Below are 15,117 nucleotides of genomic sequence, written 5' to 3'. Positions count from 1 at the left end.
AGATATTCAGTTTGTTATCATTGGAGGACCAAAGAAAAGAGTCAAATCTACATTTTTAAGAAGCTAAAATCTGAGAAATTGAGAATTTGTCCGAAATGTTTTGAAAACGACTATTCATGCATCAAAACAGCCGAATCATTTTCTGTTATTTTGACTAATCGGTTGATGGTTTCAGATTCCGCCGTTACAGCACAAAGCCGAGCAAGTGCTTTTCACCGGTTCCACTCATTGTGCTAAGCTAAGTTAGCCTCTTCCGGCAGCAGCTTCACGCTCCACATGAACACTTGGCCTTGAAATCCTTCCTCCAAAGTGTCGTTACCACCGGCGCCAGCTGTTCTTACGGTATCGTTTCACCTTAAAGTGAGACCGTGTAAGTTATGAAAGAAGAAATCAACATAATCTCGTTCAATTCACAAGCGATAAAACTCGCTTCCGCTCAACTCGGCATACTCTGCTCCAGCTCTACTTTGTCTCGTATGAACCAGCGGCTCATGGAGGACAATGTCAAAGTTAGAACCGTCTGGGATCATTCGTCAAAAATACGTTCACAAAATAAGAAACTTTTGTTCTTGCATTTTTGTCGGTGGACAAGTTTTAAATAAGTCGGGAGAACTGGAACGAGAAGGAGACGTGTGGCAGGCTGCACACTTCCAAATGATTAAAAACAGGAGTTTCAGCTGCTCTTCTGTTGTATTTCGTGCGTTTCTTGCTGGACTATCGGTCGCATTCAAAGCTTAACATCTCATTGGAAAGGATCAAAGACTTCCTACATCCTGAACTGTAATGATACCCGAGCACGTTGTATTCACTGAAGGAGGCCACGAGACACGGCAGAAAGCTCCCCCGAGTTTCAAACACGAACACGTCATGTCAGAGCTGATCTTCAGCAGAACCACAGTGTACAAATAGCTTTTCTGAAAATACAATTTTACTCTCTGATGTTCATATACAGCTGCTTTTATTTTTTTTAAATAGGACTTTCACTGTTGAGGGAAGTTAAAACTCAAAAGGCAGACTTCTCTCAGCATTGTACACATACTGGCAGTTAAAGTGAAAAATATAAACTAAAAGAGAAGTTCAAGATACAACACATGATAAAAACAATAAACAGGTCAAGCACTATATTCGGGCATTCATCCATCGGAAAACTATAAAACGATACATCGTAGAGGGAAGTAAAATAACGCTGGAGCCCTTTTGGCATTCTCGATCACAACGCTCCACTCACATTCTTTGTTTTTATTGTGTTTTGATTAGCTCAGCACCTATAAAATGAAATTCCCTAAAGACTGATGCTACTTTGATCCCTGGCTATTTATTGCTCGCCCACTCTCACGATTCCCATTTCAAGAAAATAATCAGATTTGTCGCTCCGACTTTTCTGTTTTTGAGAGATTTTTCTTTAAAACTTTGGATCAACTTAAAACGTGCAGAAAACCTCCAGAAACATAAGGTAGTATTTGCTTTCTGTCTTTTATAAAGCATTGTACAGTCACAATATTTACATATTCAGTATATTACAGCGCACTCTTTTTTTTTTTCTCAGTAGCTTGTGTGGTGCGATCAATGCAGTGCTCTCTCTCCGTCGTGGAGAGGGTCCCTTCCTGTCTCCCTGTGCTTCTGTGACTAATCTGTCCTCAGGTTGGTAAATGGCAGGTTTTAACTGTGACTGGGTGATTCGGGGTGGGGGGGGGGGGGAAGAAAGGGCCTCTGTGATGAAGTTGGTGATTAAAGATTGAGAATCAGAGTGTCAGTCACTTTTTCAAAAGACTGTTATCCTCCAAAACGCGCCGGTGGAAATGCATAGTGTATTCACTGCAACGAGTTTGTTGGGAGAAGAGTTGGTTTGGTTTGTTGGGTTGTTACAGTACTGCACCTTTGCGAAATGATTAAACCTGTTTTGAGAGAAGCTGTCGTTGAGTTTGGGTTGGTTGTTCTTTTGTAGGCACATGGTTGATTTTTAAGGTTGCAGGCACACATGGAGTGCTTCTCTAGTCGAGAGGACATCAAGAATATGGCTCTACACTGCAGTCCATTTATACCTGCAACTCTGTGCAAGGTTTTCTACAGAACACAAAGTTGTGCCTAAAATACAGCATCTCCATGTTGGGGATTCAGCTTTTAAAAAGGGGCAAATGAGATTTATTAGTCCCCAATTAATCCCAAAGTCATTATGTACCAAACACTCAGGAATCTCTGAGCACCTGTTGACACATTTTCTCTGAGTAGGGTAACTGATGTAGCACTATATAGATATAGATATATATATATATATCTATATCTATATAGTGCTACATCAGATATATATATATATATGGTCCCCATTGTTTCATAGGACTTGATTATTTCAAGCTCTGTGAACGTGAGCCTTTGGGTGATCTGGATGTAAGCAACACGACCACAGAGGAGTCACTCTGCCTACAAAGTTCCAGTCAGATCTGCATTTAAGCACAAGATGCCAGGCGTAGTAGGCTGACCCAAGACCAGCCGTTTAGCACTGATCCGGATAAGGCCCTGTGTGGTCTGGTGGACTTACAAAGCTTCGATACATGGGCAGTTTTTGAGGCAATGTTGTGCAGCATATATTCCCATATCTTCTTCTTAGTACAGTGGATGTTATACTAACTATCTGACCGAGTCATAATACCGAAATGCCTCTAGGCAGCAGTGGCATCACAGTACAGGGACAAGGGGGGTGATGCTGGGCTAAGGCTTCGTTTGCACAGTGAAACCTGGTCCAGTTTTTTTTGTTGTTGTTGTTACATTCCAATCTAAAACATCTCCCCGCTAGTCAGAGCTTTTATAAATTTATTGGACATTGTCCCCATTGCCTCAATGAACTGCTTATGGATCGTTTTTTTGGCAGTCTCGAGCACCGGTCACTAGTGAGAGTCCAGCAGGGGGCAGGAGTGTGAGCGGATGTCGTTGTGTTTGTAGATGGCCTGGTCCAGGTCCAGAGACTGTCCGTTTACACTGACCTCCATACAACCGCTGTAGGGTGCCGACACCAGCGTGGACACCAGAGAAACATCTGGGGGAAAGAAATGACAACATGCAAGTCAGCAAACCACAAGATGGACTGTGGAGGCGTTCCGACTGTGACCTGAGGAGCAGTAGAAAATACAAAAAAGTTTTAAATTATAATGGGAAATGTCAAAGCTGTTTCTAACTGCCAGTCAGTACAGAAGTGATGATTAATGTTTACAAGAAGCAAAGCAAAATAAATGCTCGTGGTCATTACTCACTCACTGAGTAAGATCATGTTTTGTCGATGCGGATGTTTTGCAGAGTGCACAGGACAGTCATGCATATAACAAAGGAAGCTGTGGGTTCACTGTTTATACATTAGGCAGAATAATCTTTTTCCAAGATAACTGAACATCAGCAGAATTTAACAATCTACATTTATAAATACAAACGTGTCTCTGCACATTTTCTACACCAAAACATCCTGATCAATGAGACCGATATTGATATTAGGGAAAAATGTGATAAGAATATAAAGGCTGGCCTTCAATATATATCAGAAGTGGGATATTATACAGGTGAAAAATTAACTAATTATTACTAATAATTATTAAATTAAGTTTTTAAACTCACTGCTGCAGAACAATCTCCAGCATAACGTCAATAAAAGCCTATAAGCTAAAGTGTGCGTCCTCACCAGGGAGGCCTCCTATGAAGGTGCTGGACTGGGACAGGAGGTCAGTAGGAACTTCGGCGTCTTCACTTCGTCCCGGTTGGCCATCGACCAGCAGGAGTGTGTGGTTGCCTGAGATTGTCACCTGGATTTGATGGCTATCGCCGTCACACAAGGGCGCAGGAGAGCTGGCAATGATGGTGTCCCCAACAGATACCAGAACAAACTGAAGACACACAGAGGATCAGTTTTCATAAAACATGTCGATTAGAAATACATTCAAAGGCTGAGCTGTAATGCGCTCACATCTCGCCACTCCTCAGTTGTGGGATGGTAGTCGGCCAGAGCGATAGAAAGAGGGACTCTGTCCTGGTGAACAAGTGCAAACAGCACGCCGATAGCAGAAGTAGGACGCAGGGTCAGCTGGATGCTTAGGTTCTGTGATTCTGAATCCAAAACAGGAAGAGTGAGAAGAGCAGGATGTTAACTTTACCGACAAACAAGGATGAGGTTAAAGTTGCAAAATGTTATTTACAATGACGAAAGCAAACTCAGTCAACCAAACTAATTTAACACTGACTAACTGCTTCAGGAAGGAACAGTTAGGATTAGTTATGCAAGCCCCGAACAAGCACGCGCACATACGCACACACACAGCTTCACACACACATACACACACACACACACAGCTTCACACACACACACACACACACACACACACACACACACACACACACAGTACCGTAGCTTATGTTGAAGAGAGCGAAGCCTGTGCCGGGGTAATATGCCCCTGGATCCTCTGCGCTAAAACACTGCATGTTGTCGTTGGATCGAATGGTTTCTTGTATGGAGGTGTCTTCACCCGTCAGCCAGCGCCACTCCTTCATACAACCGTCCAGACGGGGGTTCACCTGCAGTACGTGATAAAGCAATGATAGTTGAGGAATGTGTAAGGAGAATTTACTTTTTGTGCATATTCAAGAAATTTACATCAGCACATACAAACAAACACCTGATTGACAAGGCCGTCCTCTCTGAAAGGGACTCCTCCCACAGTGAGGTTGAGTTCGTGCATGCCCTTCTTCAGTGTAAACAGATCACCGTTTACTGCAATCTTCATGACAGCCTCCCTGTCAATCTTAATCACCAGACTCCGCCCCTGCTCCTCCACCGAGATCTGAGAGGAGAAACGGCACATTTAAGAAGCTGTCAATCAAATGATGAAGCTAAAGTGGACAATGTATCACGGCTCTTGACCATCTCTGACAGAAACTTCCAACCTTTCTCCACTGGCCGTCATTGACGATGGGTCCACTGCTGGTGACCCTGCTGACTGCACCGTACTTCAGCTGCAGCTCCAGCTTCCCATGATGCATTGCCAGCACGATCCAGGAGCTGTTTAGATGACCTCCAGCAAAGAAGATCACCCCCTCGTCATCGTAGGTGCGGAAGTCGAACTCTGCCGAAAAGCTAGGAAGTGGGGAGCAGAGATGGAGATGAAGAGCAGCGAGTACCAATGTTTGAATGGGTCACTATGACAACGTTAAAGCAGAAATACATAAAGGAGAGAAGCAAAAAAAATCTCTTTTAAGAACCAATTTAATTCCTTTTTATTTTACTTTGGCACGAACAAAGTGGGTTTCTTTTTCAACTTTTATCATGCCGTTTTCCTTTAATACAAACTAAATTATGTACAAGAATTCAATACAGGAAGTGGTTCAGGGCCAAAAATCACTCAACGACACCGATGTACAGTTGCATTTTTAAGAGGATGAAATACATTTTTTTGAAGAAAAAGTCAACTATAAGCTTATTGCTTATCAAAAATGTCATCATTTTGTACTATTTTCTCACCCCGTTTGAATCCTGCGGCGAAAACGCAGCCTCACCACCGGAACGGCGCTGAACATGCGCCCCAGGTAAAGAGAACGGGAGTTCCTCTTCAGAGACGGCAACATACACGGAGTTATGGACTGCAGGACAAAACACACAACAACACGGATATAACACAGGACGACACCTCACGAGAAACATACAAAGACACAGGCGGCATCTTGAGTCGTACAGAGTTTCTGCACGGCTCACTGAGTTCCACGTAGACCTGTTTCACAATCCAATTTTTTTTTTTCCGAAAATAATTATTTTGTATTTATCTTATTTCTTATATCTTGTACGTATTTGTAAATGTTCATATTGTGAGCACTTTTTGTTTGTCTTTGCTGCTGTGGCGACCGAATTTCCCCACTGTGGGATTAATAAAGTCAAGATCTAATCTAAAACATGAAAGTATGAAGAAAAACAAAGAACATATTATATAACTATTTTTAAAGTATTTTTAACGTTGGAAAATTGAATTCAATGCTTTTTAAAGAGTTTTGAAGACCTAAATATCCCGCCCAAAATTGTTTGATAGATTAAAGAGGCAGCATTTAATTCATGTTTAACAACAAAGGTAGAATTTGAAAGGGCCAGTTAATGTGCAGCGGTTAATGTATTTCACCTTACAGCTCCGGAGGTCCTGCCCCAGCTTCATGCCCTGACGACCATCACAGAGACAACGGAAACTCCCTGGAGTGTTTAAACACTCCTCTGCACACACACCTGCCTCACATTCATCCACATCTGACAGGTGACAGAGCAAGTTGGGGGAATTAAAGAGACGGAGAGATCAAAGTTATAATTGGGGTGCAAAAAGATTACAGAGAAACAGGCAGTTCATCAGTGCAGGAATTATTAAAAACATGATTTTTCAAAGCTGAAAATAAAACATGAGTCCCACAGGAATGCAAGAAAAAAAACAACCCTATCCTGTCAACATATCTGGGAATGCAAACAACACTTGGGTCAAGTGGCCTTTTGCGTTGTTTGGGTGGTATCTCCCTGCTCCATATACAACCCTACATGGCCATGAGGCGGTTGGCTATAATAAACATAAATTCTCTACGGAGGATCACTGAGGTTATGAAAAGTCTGGTTTCCACTGCAGAGCAGAACAGGGCACACGAGTGATTGATGGCTTTGATTTAAGTCCACATTCTTCGTCCATGTTGTTGCCAACAGACCTGATGTTGTGGTTTTTCTATCTGATTCTGTTGTTAGCAACTGTTAAAATAGCACTTTTTTTTTTTTTTTATGTTAAGCAGTTTAGTCAATGTCTCCAAATGCGTATATTGGGGGTAAAACACATGGGACAAACTTCTTTTACATACAGAATACAAGATCAGATTGATACATGTTGAGCTATTGATTCCAGTCATTAAGCTCCAAGGACGGTTGGTATATATTGTGTGATTGTAGCATGTCTTTATATAAATGATTATATGAAGTAAACATTTTTTTAGCTGTATCTCACATATTTGGCCATATTTGCAGCCATAAAGCTGTCAAGCAGTACCAATATGTACCGAGTTCATGTGAATCAAAGGGTCAGTTTGTGTGTTTAACTCCTAGACTGAACTTTTTCTGAAGGCTCAGACAGACTGTACAACAGTGGACGGTGACCTGTTACCTACTTGTTCAGAAGTTTCTCCAAATGTCTTTGCATTCCTTTCTCGACCTCACAACGCAGCTGCATCAAGTCCTGCTGAGGCTGAAGCTGCTCCTCAGTCAGTTCTCATGAAGCTATGCGTGTCTTGTCTATTATATTTTTGTGAGGTTAACACACACACACACACTTACCAACACAGGTCTTGGTTTGGTTGTCGTAGACGTAGCCAACTTCACACAAGCAATCGTAGCCACCCTCCGTATTCTCACATTGTGCTGTTCCACACACACCTGAGTCCTCACACTCGTCCACATCTGAAAGACACACAATATGGTCAGCTGGAATCCAAGTCTGGATGAAATTCAACAGAACCAAGTCGTCAACTTGAAGGACAAAACATCGGAGGAGAGAATGTGCGCCTCTGAAATTTGGGACAGAAAAAGACATCAGTCACTAGTAAATGCTGGACCTGATTAGGAAGCCACTTGAATCACAACTATTAAAACATTTCCTCCAAAGCAGCGGAGAAGTAATCAGTGCAATGATGTAATCCTACACTCGGCTCCACACTGTTTGACAGCATCGCTTTTTAAGTACAAACCGTTTGTGCTTGTTCCAGCAATTCACTGAAACTACTTCATGGAGGCATTAAATCAGACGGAAATTTCAACGTGATGATTTTACTTCTCTCATCTGTGGAAACATACAGCTTTAAATAAGCTTTAAAAGAAAAAAAAAAAAAGGACTGTGTGTGCACAGCAAGAGCTCATAATGTGTTTTGGTCTACTTTATATAAGTAAGCGGACTATACTTGATGGACTTACAATGATAGTTATTTCCCCCAAGACAAAACAACAGTCGCAAGGATCAAAATTCATGCAAATTAGATTAACTGATTAAGATTAACTGCATAAATAATATCAACCATCAAAGTATGAAGAAGATTCAATATTGTTATAGTGCAAACTCAAACAAAGTGTTATTTGCAGTTACAGTACTGACACGGTTGTAGCTGCTAGATGAAGTGTATCTGGTGTTTGTGTCTTACCGTTACACATGTGTCGTCCTACCAACATGTAGCCTTGGCGACAGGAGCAGCGGTAACTACCCATAGTGTTGTTGCATTCGTGGTGACACCCTCCATTTTCCTTGCTGCACTCATCGACATCTGCAAACGAGACAGTAGCACGGTCAACATGGACGCAGGAAAAACATCATCATGGGCTGCGTGCAGCATCGGGCTGCTGGGCTCGTGTTAAGATTTCCCGTCGCATTCAGGATAGAGTTGTATTTATAGTTATTGATTTTGAAAGGTTTTTTTTTTTTTTTTTTTTGGAGTAGTGGTGCATACTCAGTTTGATACAGTTTGCTCACTCAAACTTGTACTTTGTTAAACGCCTTACAAATGACAGACACACTATGTTCCTGCAGCGGAGTGTTTAGGAGGAGTGCGGTCGTCAAGTGGAAAAGGCTCGGTCCGAGTCAAACTGAATCTGTTTTGGTTTCCTCTCAGTAAGGTGGCAGGATGACTCACAGTGGAAATGTGTGGAACGGTGGCTGTGCCATAAATCAGAGAAAACATGTTCCTCTTTCCCTCCCAGAGATCATTTGTGCTTTCCATTTCCTGCATATAGACTTAACATTCAATACATTTACATTTAACGTTCACTTCTTTTAGAACAGATGCAAACCTCCCCTCACATCTGAACACAAGACTAGCTTTGACCTCTAAAGAGACATGGATTCCTGCAGTTCCTGTACATGCAGTTCATATTGACCCGACACACCAGTCACACATCATCAATAACAGCAGCAGTTGGATATCAAAGATAAATGACATCAATAACAGTTAAAAGTGAAACAAAAGCAATAGAAACCAAGCTTTGCAAGGTCAAGTTACTTTCAACACCACTGATATAAATAATGGTGCTATTTAAGACATAAGAGACTGATGGGAGTGATGGAAAGTCACCAGTGGATATGACAGGAGCCGGCTGTCAGAATCAAGGTCACAGTGATGATATCTATGCGGAGACGCTGTGTGTGTGTCTGAGAGACACTGAATGACGGTGCACAAATTCAACCTCTGCTGAGCTCTAGCACACAGTGTCCAACTACGTAGCATCTTTCTTCCCACAGTGATGACCATACCTTTCTCACATCTGGCTCCTGTCCAGCCTGTAAAACAGTGACAGAGGAAGTCGCCCTTTTTGTCCTCGCAGCGCACCGTACCTCTGGCGTTGCAGGGAGAAGGCGAGCACTGGTCTGGAATATCTTAAAAGTGGGAGCGAAACACAGACAGAGAAATAAGTGTTACTGCTTCAAAATTGAGTTAGGGATGCATCCAGTGAGTGTAACTGTATACCATCCAGACAGAGGAAGGGCATCTCTTATGTTCTGCATATCAGGAGTTCAGTATAAATAGCCTAATGCTGGCTAAGCTCTACTTCCAGAGAAGCCCTAATTCAGTCCTTCCCACCGAACCTGTCCTCAACCTCTCAAGAGACAACATCAAATAGATATTAATCTGTCTTTTCATTTCCCTTTGCCTAATTTGTCTACTGAATATTTTCACTCTCTTTCACTCCAAGCTTGTGTAGGAGTGTGTAAATATTTTCTCTCCCCAAACAGTTTCCTTTTGCGAGCAGTGGAGTTTGAGTCCTCGACAAGTCTGGGCATGTTTGTGTGAGTTCAGAGGCAGACAAAAAAGGATAAAGACGGGAGAAAATGAGAGGACCAAGAGACGGTTAGGTTTACATAGTAAACAAAAAGGGCACAACTTTTAACTCGGGCCATTTTTCAGCAGATGATAATGTCACAAAACTACATATTATTATTGTATCATACTTGTAAAACTATCATAACTGTGAAACTTTTTTTGTCATTGAAGCTTCTATTAGTGGCTTCAGATTATATTTAATAATACAATTTTGCAAAATATGCTGACTCAACAATCAGTAGTGAAATAAGGGGAGACTGTTGAATTACCAAATAAATGCACTATAGGGATGAGCCCATTAATCGATCAATGCTGAGTGAGGCGAAGAACTGAGTTACAGCACCGACAAAATTAAGCCCCACCATCAGGTTAAATGAAGATTTATGCACGGACCATCTTATTGTATTCGGCAGTAATTAACTCAATTAATGGAAGAATGGTGCACTGATTTGTGGGTGATTTATTCCTGCATGTCAATCACCAAGCAGTTTTGAAGTGATGACGCTGTTGTCCAACTCTGTACATTTTTTTTTAGAAATGTTAGAAATATTTCACCAAAATAAACGTTATGATAAACATACTGCATTCAATTGAGTTCCAGTCATTTGCATCCATCTACTTCTGTGGCCTTCAGGACAAATCAAAATGAAGACAGCTTTTAGCAACACGCCTCAGTTGGAGTGACATGGGAAGTATCTCATTCAGCATTAGTACATGCTTTCCTAATCTCTACTGAGGGAGTGCAGATGTTAAATAAATCCAATCTATGTCAGCCCAAGGTCCTGGTTAGGGATACGTGGCCGTCTATTAGCAAGCAGCGTAGCTGCAGGAGCCACATTATTTCCTCTACTTAAGATTTAAGTGGTCCTTTAACAGCAAGTTACACTGCCGGGTCCCAACCTACAAAGGTTACAAGGCAGCACCAATCATTTGATGTGCAGTATATGCAAGAGAACAGGAAATTTCCAAAGATCTATTTGTATCTATTTTCTCTGCAGTGCAACTCCCCAAATACTGCAGACTAAGAATAGAAGCAGGGAGGAATGGGAGAACTGACACGTCTGCTGTGCTTACAATGAACTCTGCTTTTGGTATGTCTTTCCGTAATATGCAGTGTTTTTCAAATTCCATGTCCTAAATATTCCATAAATGGCATTGGAGGAAAGCCATGATCTGCTTTGATACCGGCATACCAGCCACTACGAGACTGCACTGAAACAGATGGGCGAGATGGAGGCAGAGAGAAGTGGTGAGAAAGAGACTGTGTGCTGACAGTTGGTGAAAAAGAAAAAAAAGAAAAAAAAAGAAGCACTGCCGTATGTTAAAGAGCCACGATGCTGCAGCTGAGTCACGGAAACCCCCACCCAGAGACTCCTCAGCCAATAGCAGTAAAGCCGGGTCGGTCCTGTATCCTGATGCAGCACAAAACCTGCGCTCCACTCACGTCACTCCTCTGCTGAGCCAACCAACGAAGGAGCTTTGTGCAGTTGCCCAAAAAGTGGGTGAGTATGTGACGAATGAAGGGGTGTGTCACTCATTCTCACCGGTGTGCAGCATCACTGAAGCCAAGTGCTGCAATGTTACTCATAGATACCTGAGCTGACGCACATGTCGCATAATCAGACCCCCTTAAAGCCACAGACTCAGTTAGGTGTGTCATGCTGCGATAAGAAAGTAACACAGCACATGTTTCCTTCATATTCCTATTCGACTTAGGGGGAGTGAACGCCCGAGTGTGATGCAGAGCCGTGATACTGCAGTGCAGCACAACCCTGCCTGTCTCTGAATGCTGCACAATGAAAAGAAAGACAGAGTGAGAGAGAGTCTGTGGAAAAAAAAAAATGAGAAAAGGAGGACTCGTAGTCTGACAATCAAGCGATGATGGGAAGTCGACAGACAGATCAGTGGAGATAAAACTCACTGTGGACGCATGTGACCAGATCCTGCTTTTTCTTTTCAGAATCTCCAAACCTCTCCATACAAGCTAGACAGAGACAAAAAACAAAAGAAATTAAAATGATGAGATGACGAGATGATAAACATATAATCAATGGAGTTGGTTGTCGTGAGTGTTGTGGGTGAAGGGTTTAAAGCAGAATGAAAACTTACCTAAATACTTGGGATAGAAGTAGTCCTGAATCAGAGAGAAGAGATGGAAAAACAGAGGAGGATAACATTATATACGCATATAAATAAAAATATAAATAGGACAAGATTGTCTAAATAATTGCTTGCAATTAGGGGGGGTTCCATTAATACTTGACATTATCTAGGATTTGGTTTTGTTTTACATCTTATTTCTGTGCTTTTACTCATTAAAAGGAAATGTGATTCATAAACCGTTGTCCATTCATGGGTGTGCATTTTATTTAGACAGAGATTATGACATGATTACTCTGTAATCTGCTCTGTCTAACAGGTGCAGCCCTTCATTAGGAGCTGCCTGAGAATTCTCTGCATTCCTGATGGTAGGAATCCCTCCTGCATGCTGGTTGCAGCATTCCTCCACATGTAGGTCAAAATCTGAGATTTGCTGCAGTCGGTGCCAGATGCAGCAGGTTTTAGGTGAAGACGATGTCTTGTAAAGTGTCAGTGATCAGGCAAAATTCTGCTGAAGTTAAGGACATCTTACACAATGTAAAGCCTGATTAAAAACCTGATTTGCAAATGTGAGGAACATTTGCTATAAGATGTAGTGTGGTCCCAGCACTAACGAGACGATTACTGAACTTGACCCTGACACGATAGTCAGTTGAGACTATCGGCTATCTGTCCCTCTTGAAAGGTCATCTAACGAATGAGACCAGAAACCATGTTGAGTGAGACCAGGCGTGATCGCATGCGAGTCCGAGGATGATCGTGAGTACCCAGGAACTCCCAAGTCTATCTCTCTCTCTCTCTCTGCAGAGACACAAAGCTGCAGCAGAAGGAAATGCAGAGTCAGAGACGGGCACTTTAAGAATGAATAATGCAGCTATGAATGAGACTGCAGCTTTGTGTCACGGCATGGTTAGAAACTTCAAGCGTACAATCACTCTTCTACTTTCCACACCACCTGACTTCACCTTTTCCTCCGAACCCAGCTCAACTTGATTTTAATCCTCCCTCCGTCAGTCCTCCTTCTGCCTCCATGTCTCTCTGCTTGACTAATCTTACAAGTAATCTCTGAGTCATTGATTGCCTAATTTGATCCCTCTCAATTCAACAGCGACAAATCTCAAAGAGTAGGCGTGACATTTGAAGGGCACAGCATCACCAGTGTAATGCTACCTCCATGTAAACGTCTCAATCTGAGTCACTTACAAAACAAATCAAATCGACTACACAGAAAAAACAAAATCAGAAACATTCAACAATTTCAGGATGCACCAGTTGCTGATATTTCAATTTACATTTTAAAGGGGTTTGGGAAATTATGAATGGCTCACTTATCTCACTGAGAAAGGTTGCACTCTCAGCCTCAGTCTCATGTTTTCTTGACACAGCTTATTTGCATATTCAGCACATGTTTGTATATATATATATATATATTCAATAGGCTTATGTATTCGCATGGCTGGAAAGGCTGATCTATACATTCATGTATGGCTAACTAATCTGCAGTAAATATTCCTGAGCACACGCAGTACAATGGATTCTGTTTGTTGCTAAATGTCAAACAGAAAAACAGGGCGAGAGAGCATATTGAGATTAGTGAGGTAATGTGCATGGCTGTGTTGAATCAAACACATTTGAGAAAAACAGCTGATCAGCTTTCACAGATTGAAAAAAAAAAAAAAAAAAAAAAAAGATATCCAGGTGTTTTCCACATTTGGCGACAACCTCAGCCAGATGCACTAAATGAGGCCAAACTTCAGGAAATGCAAAACACACATGCACGCAAGTATGAAAGGACATGCAGGGATGATAAGTGTCATCACAAACACGGGAATTCATAAGCTAAAACTTAAGCCAGGCTGACTCAATTGCGTGTCACAAAAACAAACAAAAAGAAAACATGCGGAGTCTTTGATATGGGGATGTTACGTGTGCTGGAGTTATTGGAGCATGAACACCAGCAGCCCAGACTATGAATCATTCGGCTGGTGTCACTTTACAGTCATCAATATGCTGTCAATATGAACATGATGTAAACCTTGCACGAGTTGCAGTATGGGATATAAACCTCGCTGGTAACGGTGCTTTGATTGAGTTTGTTGTGGGACTGCAGCGCTCAGAGAGAGGAAGCATGGTTTCGTGGCACCTCAACCTTGTTTTGGGGCTTTTAAGTCGTGAACACACTCACCGTCTCCGGGTCGTTTTCAAACACCTCTCTGGCCTCCTCTTTCGTGCACCTTTCCTCCACACACTCCCTCTCCAGGTGCCCTTGCTTCGTCTCCTCGAAAACTTGATTTGCCCTCCTGTGTCTGCTCAGGAACTGGTTCGCCTCTTCAGGGGACAATTCAACTGAAAGAAAAACAAAAAAAACAAAAAAAAAACCCACGCCAAAACAAGTTAATTTACCTGCGAGAGAAGGTCAAACAACTCCGCACACGAAAACAGGGGAGAACGGTTGCGAAACACCCCCCCCCCCCCCCCCCCCCACACACACACACACACCCCCACGTTAACAGCGCTAATAACCAAGACATGTATCAGCATCAGCCACTACTCAAATGTCAAAAAGGCGAGCTAGCTGGTAGCCACCTAGCACGTAAATGTTTACTTACTGCCGTCGGACCAGCGGACGGCCAGCAGGATTACCAGGGCTGCCGCCGGTGAAAGGGACTTTGTCGGGGTCAACCGCATTGTTTAACCGCTGTGTTTGCGCCAAGCTCGAGAAACTTTCTCCGGTCCACCCCCCCCTCACCCCTGGTACTGCGGTCTCTCCGCCCGGTCTCCGTCCTCTCTCGGTGTGAGCGTTAAGAAAACGCTGCAGGTATTCAGGTGACTGGCTCGTGCGACCGTTTCGGCCGTTAAACGTCTCGGATGTGGAATCGTCGCGAGCTAATATATAAAAAAAAAAAAAAAAAAACAACCTCCGCGCGCGTCCTCTCCCAGCGCACCGTTTAAAAGACGGCACGAGCGAATCAGGCGACCGACCTCGTTCCTTCGCTCTGCGGTTCAGCTCGTCCCCATTGCGGTGCGTGTCCCGCACTTTGTTCCTGGTGTTTTTTAAGCCCTCTGAGGACCGGACAGTCTGCGGAGAAAGACTGCGTGCCTCTGCTGCTTCAGGAGGAGGGGGGGAGTAGCTCCGAGAAGTGCAGGCAGGAGTTTGTATTGATGCAGCCC

At 42.8% G+C, this 15,117-nt stretch overlaps 1 protein-coding gene across 2 annotated transcripts; it reads right to left on the bottom strand.

The window, feature by feature from the left end:
- Nucleotides 1–941: 941 nt before the first annotated feature.
- Nucleotides 942–15,117, bottom strand: gas6 (growth arrest-specific 6). 2 transcript variants are annotated; one of them, XM_069173826.1, is made up of 15 exons: nt 14,556–15,117; nt 14,132–14,292; nt 11,956–11,980; nt 11,768–11,830; nt 9,279–9,401; nt 8,176–8,295; nt 7,319–7,441; nt 6,141–6,262; nt 5,495–5,613; nt 4,921–5,110; nt 4,653–4,817; nt 4,383–4,551; nt 3,947–4,086; nt 3,665–3,866; nt 942–3,031 (listed from the first exon to the last, which is right to left on the bottom strand). In XM_069173826.1, the coding sequence occupies exons 1-15, from the start codon at nt 14,632–14,634 to the stop codon at nt 2,883–2,885; spliced, it is 1,950 nt and encodes a 649-aa protein (XP_069029927.1). In that variant the 5' UTR covers nt 14,635–15,117; the 3' UTR covers nt 942–2,882. The 2 variants fall into 2 exon arrangements, with proteins under 2 accessions (XP_069029927.1, XP_069029928.1); XM_069173827.1 differs by lacking the exon at nt 11,768–11,830.

Source organism: Embiotoca jacksoni, unplaced genomic scaffold, assembly GCF_022577435.1.
Source record: "Embiotoca jacksoni isolate LCO1_2020_lvr unplaced genomic scaffold, fEmbJac1.0.p SCAF_6, whole genome shotgun sequence".
Classification (NCBI taxonomy): Eukaryota; Metazoa; Chordata; class Actinopteri; family Embiotocidae; genus Embiotoca; species Embiotoca jacksoni.
Note: the sequence above shows the minus strand (reverse complement) of the source record. Positions and strands in the feature narration are given on the sequence as shown.

Coding starts and splice junctions, on each gene's coding strand:
- gas6 (XM_069173826.1), bottom strand. CDS start 14,634: ATGCGGTTGACCCCGACAAAGTCCCTTTCACCGGCGGCAGCCCTGGTA. Junction 6,263..7,318: donor CCAAACCAAGACCTGTGTTG/GTAAGTGTGTGT, acceptor GTCACCTGTCAG/ATGTGGATGAATGTGAGGCA. Junction 3,032..3,664: donor CTTCATAGGAGGCCTCCCTG/GTGAGGACGCAC, acceptor TCTTTCCCCCAG/ATGTTTCTCTGGTGTCCACG.